General features: G+C 48.5%; 1 protein-coding gene across 4 annotated transcripts in view; it reads left to right on the top strand.

Moving 5' to 3' along the window:
- The window catches only part of LOC139281327 (unconventional myosin-XV-like), a 628,080-nt gene that overhangs the window by 439,741 nt on the left and 173,229 nt on the right, over positions 1–15,110 (top strand). For all 4 annotated transcript variants that reach the window (XM_070901485.1, XM_070901486.1, XM_070901487.1 and 1 more), the window contains 2 exons: positions 8,738–8,916; positions 10,324–10,396. In XM_070901485.1, coding sequence (XP_070757586.1) covers positions 8,738–8,916; positions 10,324–10,396 — 252 coding nt within the window. The remainder of the gene's footprint in view (positions 1–8,737; positions 8,917–10,323; positions 10,397–15,110) is intronic.

Below are 15,110 nucleotides of genomic sequence, written 5' to 3'. Positions count from 1 at the left end.
AGATTTGTCAAGCATGATTTCCCTTTCACAAATCCATGCTGACTTGGACCTATCATGTCACCTCTTTCCAAATGCACTGCTATGACATCCTTAATAATTGATTCCATCATTTTACCCACTACCGATGTCAGGCTGACCGGTCTATAATTCCCTGTTATCTCTCTCCCTCCTTTTTTAAAAAGTGGGGTTACATTGGCTACCCTCCACTCCATAGGAACTGATCCAGAGTCAATGAAATGTTGGAAAATGACTGTCAATGCATCCGCTATTTCCAAGGCCACCTCCTTAAGTACTCTGGGATGCAGTCCATCAGGCCCTGGGGATTTATCGGCCTTCAATCCCATCAATTTCCCCAACACAATTTCCCGACTAATAAGGATTTCCCTCAGTTCCTCCTCCTTACTAGACCCTCCGACCCCTTTTATATCCGGAAGGTTGCTTGTGTCCTCCTCAGTGAATACCGAACCAAAGTACTTGTTCAATTGGTCCGCCATTTCTTTGTTCCCCGTTATGACTTCCCCTGATTCTGACTGCAGGGGACCTACGTTTGTCTTTACTAACCTTTTTCTCTTTACATATCTATAGAAACTTTTGCAATCCGTCTTAATGTTCCCTGCAAGCTTCTTCTCGTACTCCATTTTCCCTGCCCTAATCAAACCCTTTGTCCTCCTCTGCTGAGTTCTAAATTTCTCCCAGTCCCCGGGTTCGCTGCTATTTCTGGCCAATTTGTATGCCACTTCCTTGGCTTTAATACTATCCCTGATTTCCCTTGATAGCCACGGTTGAGCCACCTTCCCTTTTTTATTTTTACGCCAGACAGGAATGTACAATTGTTGAAGTTCATCCATGCGGTCTCTAAATGTCTGCCATTGCCCATCCACAGTCAACCCCTTCAGTATCATTCGCCAATCTATCCTAGCCAATTCACGCCTCATACCTTCAAAGTTACCCTTCTTTAAGTTCTGGACCATGGTCTCTGAATTAACTGTTTCATTCTCCATCCTAATGCAGAATTCCACCATATTATGGTCACTCTTCCCCAAGGGGTCTCGCACAACGAGATTGTTAATTAATCCTCTCTCATTACACAACACCCAGTCTAAGATGGCCTCCCCGCTAGTTGGTTCCTCGACATATTGGTCTAAAAAAACATCCCTTATGCACTCCAGGAAATCCTCCCCCACCGTATTGCTACCAGTTTGGTTAACCCAATCTATGTGCATATTAAAGTCACCCATTATAACTGCTGCACCTTTATTGCATGCACCCCTAATTTCCTGTTTGATGCCCTCCCCAACATCACTACTACTGTTTGGAGGTCTGTACACAACTCCCACTAACGTTTTTTGCCCTTTGGTATTCTGCAGCTCTACCCATATAGATTCCACATCATCCAAGCTAATGTCCTTCCGAACTATTGCCTTAATTTCCTCCTTAACCAGCAATACTACCCCACCTCCTTTTCCTTTTATTCTATTTTTCCTGAACGTTGAATACCCCTGGATGTTGAGTTCCCAGCCCTGATCATCCTGGAGCCACGTCTCCGTAATCCCAATCACATCATATTTGTTAACATCTATTTGCACAGTTAATTCATCCACATTATTACGGATACTCCTTGCATTAAGACACAAAGCCTTCAGGCTTGTTTTTTTAACACCCTTTGTCCTTTTAGAATTTTGCTGTACAGTGGCGCTTTTTGTTCTTTGCCTTGGGTTTCTCTGCCCTCCACTTTTCCTCATCTCCTTTCTGTCTTTTGCTTTTAGAAACATAGAAACATAGAAAATAGGTGCAGGAGCAGGCCATTCAGCCCTTCTAGCCTGCACCGCCATTCAATGAGTTCATGGCTGAACATGAAACTTCAGTACCCCCTTCCTGCTTTCTCGCCATAACCCTTGATCCCCCGAGTAGTAAGGACTTCATCTAACTCCCTTTTGAATATATTTAGTGAATTGGCCTCAACTACTTTCTGTGGTAGAGAATTCCACAGGTTCACCACTCTCTGGGTGAAGAAGTTTCTCCTCATCTCGGTCCTAAATGGCTTACCCCTTATCCTCAGACTGTGACCCCTGGTTCTGGACTTCCCCAACATTGGGAACATTCTTTCTGCATCTAACCTGTCTAAACCCATCAGAATTTTAAACGTTTCTATGAGGTCCCCTCTCATTCTTCTGAACTCCAATGAATACAAGCCCAGTTGATCCAATCTTTCTTGATAGGTCAGTCCCGCCATCCCGGGAATCAGTCTGGTGAACCTTCGCTGCACTCCCTCAATAGCAAGAATGTCCTTCCTCAAGTTAGGAGACCAAAACTGTACACAATACTCCAGGTGTGGCCTCACCAAGGCCCTGTACAACTGTAGCAACACCTCCCTGCCCCTGTATTCAAATCCCCTCGCTATGAAGGCCAACATGCCATTTGCTTTCTTAACCGCCTGCTGTACCTGCATGCTAACCTTCAATGACTGATGTACCATGACACCCAGGTCTCGTTGCACCTTCCCTTTTCCTAATCTGTCACCATTCAGATAATAGTCTGTCTCTCTGTTTTTACCACCAAAGTGGATAACCTCACATTTATCCACATTATACTTCATCTGCCATGCATTTGCCCACTCACCTAACCTATCCAAGTCACTCTGCAGCCTAATAGCATCCTCCTCGCAGCTCACACTGCCACCCAACTTAGTATCATCCGCAAATTTGGAGATACTGCATTTAATCCCCTCGTCTAAATCATTAATGTACAATGTAAACAGCTGGGGCCCCAGCACAGAACCTTGCGGCACTCCACTAGTCACTGCCTGCCATTCTGAAAAGTACCCGTTTACTCCTACTCTTTGCTTCCTGTCTGACAACCAGTTCTCAATCCACGTCAGCACACTACCCCCAATCCCATGTGCTTTAACTTTGCACATTAATCTCTTGTGTGGGACCTTGTCGAAAGCCTTCTGAAAGTCCAAATATACCACATCAACTGGTTCTCCTTTGTCCACTTTACTGGAAACATCCTCAAAAAATTCCAGAAGATTTGTCAAGCATGATTTCCCTTTCACAAATCCATGCTGACTTGGACCTATCATGTCACCATTTTCCAGATGCACTGCTATGACATCCTTAATAATTGATTCCATCATTTTACCCACTACTGAGGTCAGGCTGACCGGTCTATAATTCCCTGTTTTCTCTCTCCCTCCTTTTTTAAAAAGTGGGGTTACATTGGCTACCCTCCACTCCATAGGAACTGATCCAGAGTCAATGGAATGTTGGAAAATGACTGTCAATGCATCCGCTATTTCCAAGGCCACCTCCTTAAGTACTCTAGGATGCAGTCCATCAGGCCCTGGGGATTTATCGGCCTTCAATCCCATCAATTTCCCCAACACAATTTCCCGACTAATAAAGATTTCCCTCAGTTCCCCCTCCTTACTAGACCCTCTGACCCCTTTTATATCCGGAAGGTTGTTTGTATCCTCCTTAGTGAATACCGAACCAAAGTACTTGTTCAATCGGTCTGCCATTTCTTTGTTCCCCGTTATGACTTCCCCTGATTCTGACTGCAGGGGACCTACGTTTGTCTTCACCAACCTTTTTCTCTTTACATACCTATAGAAACTTTTGCAATCCGCCTTAATGTTCCCTGCAAGCTTCTTCTCGTACTCCATTTTCCCTGCCCTAATCAAACCCTTTGTCCTCCTCTGCTGAGTTCTAAATTTCTCCCAGTCCCCAGGTTCGCTGCTATTTCTGGCCAATTTGTATGCCACTTCCTTGGCTTTAATACTATCCCTGATTTCCCTAGATAGCCACGGTTGAGCCACCTTCCCTTTTCTATTTTTACGCCAGACAGGAATGTACAATTGTTGTAATTCATCCATGCGGTCTCTAAATGTCTGCCATTGCCCATCCACAGTCAACCCCCTAAGTATCATTCGCCAATCTATCCTAGCCAATTTACGCCTCATACCTTCAAAGTTACCCTTCTTTAAGTTCTGGACCATGGTCTCTGAATTAACTGTTTCATTCTCCATCCTAATGCAGAATTCCACCATATTATGGTCACTCTTCCCCAAGGGGCCTCGCACAATGAGATTGCTAATTAATCCTCTCTCATTACACAACACCCAGTCTAAGATGGCCTCCCCCCTAGTTGGTTCCTCAACATATTGGTCTAGAAAACCATCCCTTATGCACTCCAGGAAATCCTCCTCCACCGTATTGCTTCCAGTTTGGCTAGCCCAATCTATGTGCATATTAAAGTCACCCATTATAACTGCTACACCTTTATTGCATGCACCCCTAATTTCTTGTTTGATGCCCTCCCCAACATCCCTATTACTGTTTGGAGGTCTGTACACAACTCCTACTAACGTTTTTTGCTCTTTGGTGTTCTGCAGCTCTACCCATATAGATTCCACATCATCCAAGCTAATGTCTTTCCTAACTATTGCATTAATCTCCTCTTTAACCAGCAATGCTACCCCACCTCCTTTTCCTTTTATTCTATCCTTCCTGAATGTTGAATACCCCTGAATGTTGAGTTCCCAGCCCTGATCATCCTGGAGCCACGTCTCCGTAATCCCAATCACATCATATTTGTTAACGTCTATTTGCACAATTAATTCATCCACCTTATTGCGGATACTCCTTGCATTAAGACACAAAGCCTTCAGGCTTGTTTTATTAACACCCTTTGTCCTTTTAGAATTTTGCTGTACAGTGGCCCTTTTTGTTCTTTGCCTTGGGTTTCTCTGCCCTCCACTTTTCCTCATCTCCTTTCTGTCTTTTGCTTTTGCCTCCTTTTTGTTTCCCTCTGTCTCCCTGCATTGGTTCCCATCCCCCTGCCATATTAGTTTAAATCCTCCCCAACAGCACTAGCAAACACTCCCCCTAGGACATTGGTTCCGGTCCTGCCCAGGTGCAGACCGTCTGGTTTGTACTGGTCCCACCTCCCCCAGAACCGGTTCCAATGCCCCAGGAATTTGAATCCCTCCCTGCTGCACCACTGCTCAAGCCACGTATTCATCTGCGATTCCTACTCTGACTATCACGTGGCACTGGTAGCAATCCCGAGATTACTACTTTTGAGGTCCTACTTTTTAATTTAGCTCCTAGCTCCTTAAATTCGTTTCGTAGGACCTCATCCCTTTTTTTTACCAATGCCGTTGGTACCAATGTGCACCACGACAACTGGCTGATCCCTTTTTAGAATGTCCTGCACCCGCTCCGAGACATCCTTGACCGTTGCATCAGGGAGGCAACATACCATCCTGGAGTCTCGGTTGCGGCCGCAGAAACGCCTATCTATTCCCTTTACAATTGAATCCCCTATCACTATTGCTCTCCCACTCTTTTTCCTGCCCTCCTGTGCAACAGAGCCAGCCACGGTGCCTTGAACTTGGCTGCTGCTGCCCTCCCCTGATGAGTCATCCCCCTCAACAGTACCCAAAGCAGTATTCACTAAGGAGGACACAAACAACCTTCCGGATATAAAAGGGGTCAGAGGGTCTAGTAAGAAGGAGGAACTGAGGGAAATCCTTATTAGTCGGGAAATTGTGTTGGGGAAATTGATGGGATTGAAGGACGATAAATCCCCAGGGCCTGATGGACTGCATCCCAGAGTACTTAAGGAGGTGGCCTTGGAAATAGCGGATGCATTGACAGTCATTTTCCAACATTCCATCGACTCTGGATCAGTTCCTATGGAGTGGAGGGTAGCCAATGTAACCCCACTTTTTAAAAAAGGAGGTAGACCGGTCAGCCTGACATCGGTAGTGGGTAAAATGATGGAATCAATTATTAAGGATGTCACAGCAGCGCATTTGGAAAGAGGTGACATGATAGGTCCAAGTCAGCATGGATTTGTGAAAGGGAAATCATGCTTGACAAATCTTCTGGAATTTTTTGAGGATGTTTCCAGTAGAGTGGACAAGGGAGAACCAGTTGATGTGGTGTATTTGGACTTTCAGAAGGCTTTCGACAAGGTCCCACACAAGAGATTAATGTGCAAAGTTAAAGCACATGGGATTGGGGGTAGTGTGCTGACATGGATTGAGAACTGGTTGTCAGACAGGAAGCAAAGAGTAGGAGTAAATGGGTACTTTTCAGAATGGCAGGCAGTGACTAGTGGGGTACCGCAAGGTTCTGTGCTGGGGCCCCAGCTGTTTACATTGTACATTAATGATTTAGACGAGGGGATTAAATGTAGTATCTCCAAATTTGCGGATGACACTAAGTTGGGTGGCAGTGTGAGCTGCGAGGAGAATGCTGTGAGGCTGCAGAGCGACTTGGATAGGTTAGGTGAGTGGGCAAATGCATGGCAGATGAAGTATAATGTGGATAAATGTGAGGTTATCCACTTTGGTGGTAAAAACAGAGAGACAGACTATTATCTGAATGGTGACAGATTAGGAAAAGGGGAGGTGCAAAGAGACCTGGGTGTCGTGGTACATCAGTCATTGAAGGTTGGCATGCAGGTGCAGCAGGCGGTTAAGAAAGCAAATGGCATGTTGGCCTTCATAGCAAGGGGATTTGAGGGGCAGGGAGGTGTTGCTACAGTTGAACAGGGCCTTGATGAGGCCACACCTGGAGTATTGTGTACAGTTTTGGTCTCCTAACCTGAGGAAGGACATTCTTGCTATTGAGGGAGTGCAGCGAAGGTTCACCAGACTGATTCCCGGGATGGCGGGACTGACCTATCAAGAAAGACTGGATCAACTGGGCTTGTATTCACTGGAGTTCAGAAGAATGAGAGGGGACCTCATCGAAACATTTAAAATTCTGACGGGGTTAGACAGGTTAGATGCAGGAAGAATGTTCCCAATGTTGGGGAAGTCCAGAACCAGAGGTCACAGTCTAAGGATAAGCGGTAAGCCATTTAGGACCGAGATGCGGAGGAACTTCTTCACCCAGAGAGTGGTGAATCTGTGGAATTGTCTACCACAGAAAGTTGTTGAGGCCAATTCACTAAATATATTCAAAAAGGAGTTAGATGTAGTCCTTACTACTAGGGGAATCAAGGGGTATGGCGAGAAAGCAGGAATGGGGTACTGAAGTTGAATGTTCAGCCATGAACTCATTGAATGGCGGTGCAGGCTAGAAGGGCCGAATGGCTTACTCCTGCACCTATTTTCTATGTTTCTATGTGCCCAACTCAGTAATGCCCCCAGGGAGGCCCCCCTAAGCCCCTGGCCCTGGCTCACCAAACCGTGGTCGCGGGTGCATGTAGACTATGCGGGCCCATTCATGGGCAAAATGTTTCTCGTAGTCGTTGATGCATTTTCAAAATGGATCGAATGCACCATTTTAAACTCGAGCACCACCTCCACCACTGTGGAGAGCCTTAGAACCATGTTTGCAACGCACGGCATTCCTGACATATTGGTCAGCGATAATGGTCCGTGCTTCACCAGCGCAGAATTTCACGATTTTATAGTTGACTACGGTATAAATCACGTTAAGGTGGCACCTTTCAAGCTGGCCTCAAATGGCCAGGCGGAGTGAGCAGTGCAGGTCATTAAACAAGGCATGCTCAGAATCCAAGGTCCCACGCTGCAGAGCCGCCTGTTGCGACTGCTGCTGGAATACAGATCTTGTCCACATTCGTTGACTGGGGTTCCCCCCGCGCAACTATTGATGAAACAAACCTTAAAGACCAGGCTCTCGTTAATCCTCCCAGACATGCATGAAATTGTTGAGGCTAAGCGTCAAAAGCTAACTGAGTACCATGACCGAAATTCGAGGGGGAGATGGAATGAGATAGGGGACAAAGTGTTTGTGCTAAACTATGGCCGGGATCCCAAATGGCTTGCAGGGACAGTAACAGACCAAGAGGGAAACAGGCTACTGGTTGTACAAATGGGCAATGGCCAAACCTGCTGGAGGCATGTAGACCAAGTAAAAAGTAGATTCACTGATAACACTGAAGAACCAGAGACAGACTACAATGTGGAACTCACATCACACCTGGTGGACAGACAGAGGGAACAACCTGAGGAAAGGGCAGTCTTAACAGACAGCCCAGGCGAGATACCAGCAATCACACCGAACGAAAAATGGGCACCAAGGCAAACAACTGAACCACAACTAAGACGCTCCACGCGAGAGCGCAGACCACCTGAGAGATTGAATCTATAAAGGCAATAAGACCTTGGGGGAGGGTGATGTCATGTATCTCACATTACTGTATATAACTGTATCTTACCATGCTATACATGACTGTAACTGGATATGACCTGTAACAATAAGCATACCTTACCACCAGGGGTGCAGTTGCAGGAGACACTCCATACCTGTCCCACTGAGGTATATAAAGGGAGGTCTCAGGCAAGTGCAGCACTGGAGAGCTGGAATTAAAGGTGCAGGTCCTGAGTGACCTCGACTTCAGCATGTGTCTCGTGTAAGTCAGTACATTAGAGTCAGGACTTAACATCCCCCACCCACACCTCCTCCCCTCACCCACCCTCTCTCTGCCCCTCCCCACCCCCTCCCCCACCCACACCTTCTCCCCTCACCCACCCTCTCTCTGGCCCTCCCCACCTCCTCCCCTACTGCTTCAGGGGCTGGCGATTCTGTGTAGCCTGAGGACTCCTCCTGGCCTAAGTTGGGAATACAGCGAGTCCTGGAACCACCCTGGGGCGTGGTTGGGCTGGACATGGGGAGGCAGGGGGATGAAATAGGGGGAGTTAGAAATGGACCATGCCCTTCCTTCATTTTCCTCTTTCTCTGCCTTTGTCCAACAGGTTTGTGTCGGATCACGCTTACAATGGGTTTAAGTCTGTGTGTCAGCACAGGCTGATGCAGGCAATGCGAAAGGCCAAGTACGGTCCTGAGGGAGCCAGAAGCTACCCACCATGTCTCCTGGAGTGGACAGGCAACAAGAGGAGGGGCAACATTGCTTTGCAGCTCTCGTGCTTTGATGGTGAGCATAGCTTCTCCCAGTCGTACAGGCTCACTTTATATTGTCAAATGGTCCTCACACAGAAGATAAATTGCAGGGTGAGCAACATTTCACTGGGATTGAGCCTGTCTGGGGAACCAACTCTGCAAATCCAGTGCTTAGAGTTTGAACCCCAGCACGGGTCACAGTTTGCTCTCCGGAAATTCTGTTTCACTCAGAGCCAGAATCCTTGGTCACCATGTGAGGTGGGAGAATGACGGGACATTAGCAACTATGCTCAAAGCTGCAAGAGTCACCGAATGTTCCAGCACAGTGACAGGCAATGTCTGGGGGTCCAGTGCAGCCGGCACACCGGCTATTGATTGGGGAAAACCGCGTATGCGCAGAAACTTGCACAGGTCATGCAGCCTGTGAAAGGGGCCATGCAACCCAAAACTAAATAAAGGGAACATGTTAACAGGCTATTCCACCCATCAAGTCTGCACTAGGGCTTTCTCCACTTGAGCCACCCAGTCTAATCCCACTCTCCCCCTCGCTCCCCGTACCCTTTAATATCCCACCCAGTCTAATCCCACTCTCCCCTCGCTCCCCGCACCCTTTAATATCCTACCCAGTCTAATCCCAATCTGCCCTCACTCCCCGCACCCTTTAATATCCCACCCAGTCTAATCCCACTCTCCCCCTCACTCCCCGCACCCTTTAATATCCCACCCAGTCTAATCCCACTCTCCCCCTCACTCCCCGTACTATCCAATATTCTTTTTCCCAAATGTGGCAGAGAATTACCCATTTGAACCACTCTCTTTGCATTGAATGGGTTTTTAGAGGAGTTGGATAAATGTTTTTCGCCTCAGCCTGGCTTTTTTCAGACACTCTATAGGAGTCCGGGACTGCAGCCCCCGGGAATCGTGCACTACAATCCCCAGGAATCGTGCACTGTAATCCCTGGGAATCGTGCACTGTAATCCCTGGGAATCGTGCACTGTAATCCCGGGAATCCGGGACTACAATCCCCGGGAATCATGCACTCTAATCCCAGGGAATCGTGCACTGTAATCCCAGGGAATCTGGGTCTCTAATCCCCGGGAATCTGGGATTCTAATCCCCGGGAATCGTGCACTCTAATCCCCGGGAATCTGTGACTCTAATCCCCGGGAATCGTGCACTGCAATCCCCGGGAATCCGGAACTTCCAAGTCTCAACAATCCTCTGATTAAAAAAGTTTTCTAATAACCTCTCACTTCGATCTGTTGGCGATCTTAAATTGAAGCCATTTCGTTACTGACTGACAGACCGGGGGAAATATTTTGTCCCCATTTACCATGTCAAAACCCCTCGTCATTCTGAACCTCTGTCAGTTCTAAAATAAAATAAATAAGTTGTAATCGAAATGACAGCAAATAAATAACTCCAGTAACTTGTTTGCAGGTGTCAGCTTTCTGTGCCCAGTGAACTCCTGGGAGACGGGAGAGGAACTGGGACAAGACTTCCTGCGGCACAGGTATAGTACCGGGACAGGTGGGGGGGGGGTATAGTTCCGGGACAGGTGGGGGGTATAGTACCGGGACAGGTAGGGGGGGGTATAGTTCCAGGACAGGTGGGGGGTATAGTACCGGGACAGGTGGGGGGGGGTATAGTTCCGGGACAGGTGGGGGGTATAGTACCGGGACAGGTGGGGGGGGTATAGTACCGGGGCAGGTGGGGGGGGAGTATAGTTCCGGGACAGGTGGGGGGGTATAGTACCGGGACAGGTGGGGGGGGGTATAGTACCGGGACAGGTGGGGGGTATAGTACCGGGACAGGTGGGGGGGGAGTATAGTTCCGGGACAGGTGGGGGGGTATAGTTCCGGGACAGGTGGGGGCTATGGTACCGGGGCAGGTGGGGGGGGGCTATGGTACCGGGACAGGTGGGGGGGCTATGGTTCCGGGACAGATGGGGGTCTATGGTTCAGGGACAGGTCGGGGGGCTATGGTTCCGGGACAGGTGGGGGGGGGCTATGGTTCCGGGACAGGTGGGGGGGCTATGGTTCCGGGACAGGTGGGGGGGCTATGGTTCCGGGACAGGTGGGGGGGCTATGGTTCAGGGACAGGTCGGGGGGCTATGGTTCCGGGACAGGTGGGAGGCTATGGTTCCGGGACAGGTGGGGGGGCTATGGTTCCGGGACAGGTGGGGGCTATGGTTCCGGGACAGGTGGGGGGGCTATAGTTCCGGGACAGGTGAGGGGGCTATGGTTCCGGGACAGGTGAGGGGGCTATAGTTCCGGGACAGGTGAGGGGGCTATAGTTCCGGGACAGGTGAGGGGCTATGGTTCCAGGACAGGTGGTGTGTTATGGTTCCGGGACAGGTGAGGGGCTATGGTTCCAGGACAGGTGGTGTGTTATGGTTCCGGGACAGGTGAGGGGCTATGGTTCCGGGACAGGTGAGGGGCTATGGTTCCGGGACAGGTGAGGGGCTATCGTTCCGGGACAGGTGAGGGGCTATGGTTCCGGGACAGGTGAGGGGCTATGGTTCCGGGGCAGGTGGTGTGTTATGGTTCCGGGACAGGTGAGGGGCTATGGTTCCAGGACAGGTGCTGATGGTGTGAAGATTTGCTGCTGTTGGACTTTATATTCTGTAACAGTACCTAAATCCCCCACCCGACAATGGACACTCAACCAATCACAGGAAAACACACTTCATGTAAAAATCATAGAAATTTACAGCACTGAAGGAGGCCATTTCGGTCCATTGTGTCCGTGCCGACCGACCAAGAGCTATCCAGCCTAATCCCACTTTCTCGCTCTCGGTCCGTAGCCCTGTAGGTTACGGCATTTCGTCCATGTTTAAATGTGGTGAGGGTTTCTGCCTCTACCACCCTTTCAGGTAGTGAGTTCCAGACTCCCACCACCCTCTGGGTGAAGAAATTTCCCCTCAAATCCCCTCTAAACCTTCTACTAATTACTTTAAATCGATGCCTCCTGATTGTTGACCCCTCTGTTAAGGGAAGCAGGTCCATCCTATCCACTCTACATAGGCCTCTCAGAATCTTATACACCTCAATCAGGTCTCCCCTTACCTCCTTGGTTCCAAAGAAAACAGAACCAGCATCTCTAATCTTTCCTCATTGCTAAAATTCTCAGTCCAGGCAATATCCTCGTAAATCTCCCCTGCACCCTTTCCAGTGCAATCACATCCTTCTTGTAATGCGGTGACCAGAACTGCACACAGTACTCTAGCTGTAGCCTCAATAGGGTTTTATACAGTTCAAACATAACCCCCCACCTCCCTGCTCTTGTATACCAGGCCTCGGATCCCATGAGCTTTTACTTTCGTGACCAGTCTACCATGTGGAATCTTATCGAAAGCCTTGTTAAAATCCATATACACTACATCATACGCACTGCCCTCATCGACCCTCCTGGTTACCTCCTCAAAAAATTCAAACAAATTAGTCAGACACAACCTTCCCTTAAAAAATCCATGCTGACTGTCCTTGATTAATCCGTGTCTTTCCAAATGAAGATTTATCCTGTCCCTCAGAATTTTTTCCAATAATTTTCCCGCCACCGAGGTTAGGCTGACTGGCCTGTAATTACTCGGTCTATCCCTTTCTCCCTTAAACAAAGGTACAATGTTAGCAATGCTCCAGTCCTCCGGCACCACACCTGTAGTCAGAGAGGATTGGAAAATGATGGTCAGAGCCTCTGCTATTTCCTCTTTTGCTTCTCAACAGCCTGGGATACATTTCATCCGGGCCTGGGGATTTATCCACTTTCAAAGCTGCTAAACCCCTTTATACTTTCTCTCTCACCATGTTTATTTCATCTAATATTACACATTTCTCCTCCCTGATTGCAAAGTCTGCATCGCCCCTCTCTTTTGTAAAAACAGATGCAAAGTATTCATTAAGAATCATAACCACATCTTCTGCCTCCACACACAGATTACCTTTATGGTCTCTAATAGGCTCCACTCTTTCTCTAGTTATCCTCTTGCTCTTAATGTATTTGGGCTATCCTTGACATTACTTGCCAACATTTTGAGCCACATCCAAAATTACAGATGTTGCTGTAAATACCCAGGTTTGTGCAAACACACATTCACACACAGAGAAACACACACACACTCACACTCATGCACACGCACTCACGCACACGCACACGCACTCACGCACACACACACACACAAACACACAATCACAGAAACACTCGCACACACACACACACACACACACACAGAAACACACAATCACAGAAACACTCGCACACATACACACACACACACACACACACACACACAGAAACACTCACACATACACACACACAAACACACACACGCTCACCTACCCACACACACACACACACACACACACGTGCACTCACAACAACAACTTGTATTTATATAGCACCTTTAACATAGTGAAATATCCCAAGGCGCTTCACAGGAGTGTTATGAGATAAAAAATTTGACACCGACCCGCATAAGGAGAAATTAGCGCAGAAAGAGGGAGGTTTTAAGGAGCGTCTTGAAGGAGGAAAGAGAGGTGGAGAGGTTTAGGGTGGAGTTCCAGAGCTTGGGGCCCAGGCAACAGAAGGCACGGCCGCCAATGGTTATGTTATGTATGTAAACATTGTAACTATGTAAAACTTGCCACCAGAGGGCGCAACTGTTGGAGGCCCAAAGGTTACTTGCACACCTCGTGCAAGGGAGTATAAAAGATTGCCTGCGATGCTGCTTAGGCACTCTGGAGTTGTATTAGAGAGACTAAGATCACATCAGTTTTAGCTCACAGTACTCAGTCTTGTGGAGTTCTTCCATACTTAACAATTGGCGATGAGTAACAGATTACAAACTTTCACGCGGTCATGGCTGCCCTTGGTATTTTAGAGAGATTTGTAGAGGGTGATTATTGGGAAGCCTTCGTTGAGCATCTCAACCAGTACTTCGTGGCCAACGAGCTGGATGGGGACGATAAAGCGATCAAGCGCAGGGTAATTCTCCTCACCGTGTGTGGGTCCACAATATACGGCCTCATCAAGAATCTGCTCGCACTGGAGAAACCAATGGAGAAGACATATGCAGAGTTGTGTACACTGGTTCAGGAACACCTCAAGCCGAAGGAGAGCATCTTAATGGCCAGATATCGCTTCTACATGCACCACCGCTCCGAGGGCCAGGATGTGGCGAGTTATGTCGCCGACCTGAGATACCTTGCGGGAACTTGCGAATTTGGGGGATTTTTGGGGGAAATGCTGCTGGACTTTTTTGTGCTTGGCATCGGCCACGAGGTCATTCTTCACAAGCTGCTGTCCGCCGAATCCCTAGACCTGAGCAAGGCCATTCACGAGCGATAATACCAGACAGATATCTTCCCAGCATCGAAGCTCACCGGCAAGTACTGTGCATAAAATAACATCGCTAGCAGGCAGAACTGCATATGGCAGGGCCTACACGTCTGCAGCTGCAAGACCCAGGATGACTCAGAGTCTGCCTTCGGGCGTGAATGCAAATCCATTAGCACCATGTTGGCGCTGCGGGGGTAATCATCGGGCCCATCAATGTCGATTCAAGCACTACGTGTGCAAAGGCTGTGAAACAATGGGGCACCTCCAGCGAATGTGCAAGAGTGCTGTGACTCGCCACGTGGCAGAGTCGGCAGAGGATGATCGATCCGGCGCGGATCACGCAGAACAAACAAGAGAGGCAACTCAACCCAAGGAAGAAGTGTATGGGGTACACACCTTCACCACCAAGAGCCCTCCTATCATGCTGAAAGTCAAATTGAACGGTATTCCGGTATCAATGGAGTTGGACACGGGGGTGAGTCAGTCAATTATGAGCCAGAAGGCTTTTGAGAAACTGTGGGGCAACCAGACACAAAGGCCCAAATTGAGTCCGATTCAGACAAAGCTGCGCACCTACACCAAAGAGCTCATACCAGTCATTGGCAGTGGGGCAGTTAAGGTATCATACGATGGAGCTGTGCCTGATTTATCACTGTGGATTGTACCAGGCGATGGCCCAACGCTATTCAGCAGAAGCTGGCTAGGAAAGATCCAATGGAACTGGGTCGACATCAAAGCACTACCTTCAGTGGATGATGCCTCGTGCGTCCAAGTGCTGAGCAAGTTTCCCTCGCTATTTGAACCAGGCATCGGTAACTTCACAGGTGCCATGGTGCAGATCCACCTAGTCCCCGATGCAAGGCCCGTTCATCACAAGGCTCAAGCGGTTC

Source organism: Pristiophorus japonicus, chromosome 15 (genome assembly GCF_044704955.1).
Source record: "Pristiophorus japonicus isolate sPriJap1 chromosome 15, sPriJap1.hap1, whole genome shotgun sequence".
NCBI lineage: Eukaryota > Metazoa > Chordata > Chondrichthyes > Pristiophoridae > Pristiophorus > Pristiophorus japonicus.
Note: the sequence above shows the minus strand (reverse complement) of the source record. Positions and strands in the feature narration are given on the sequence as shown.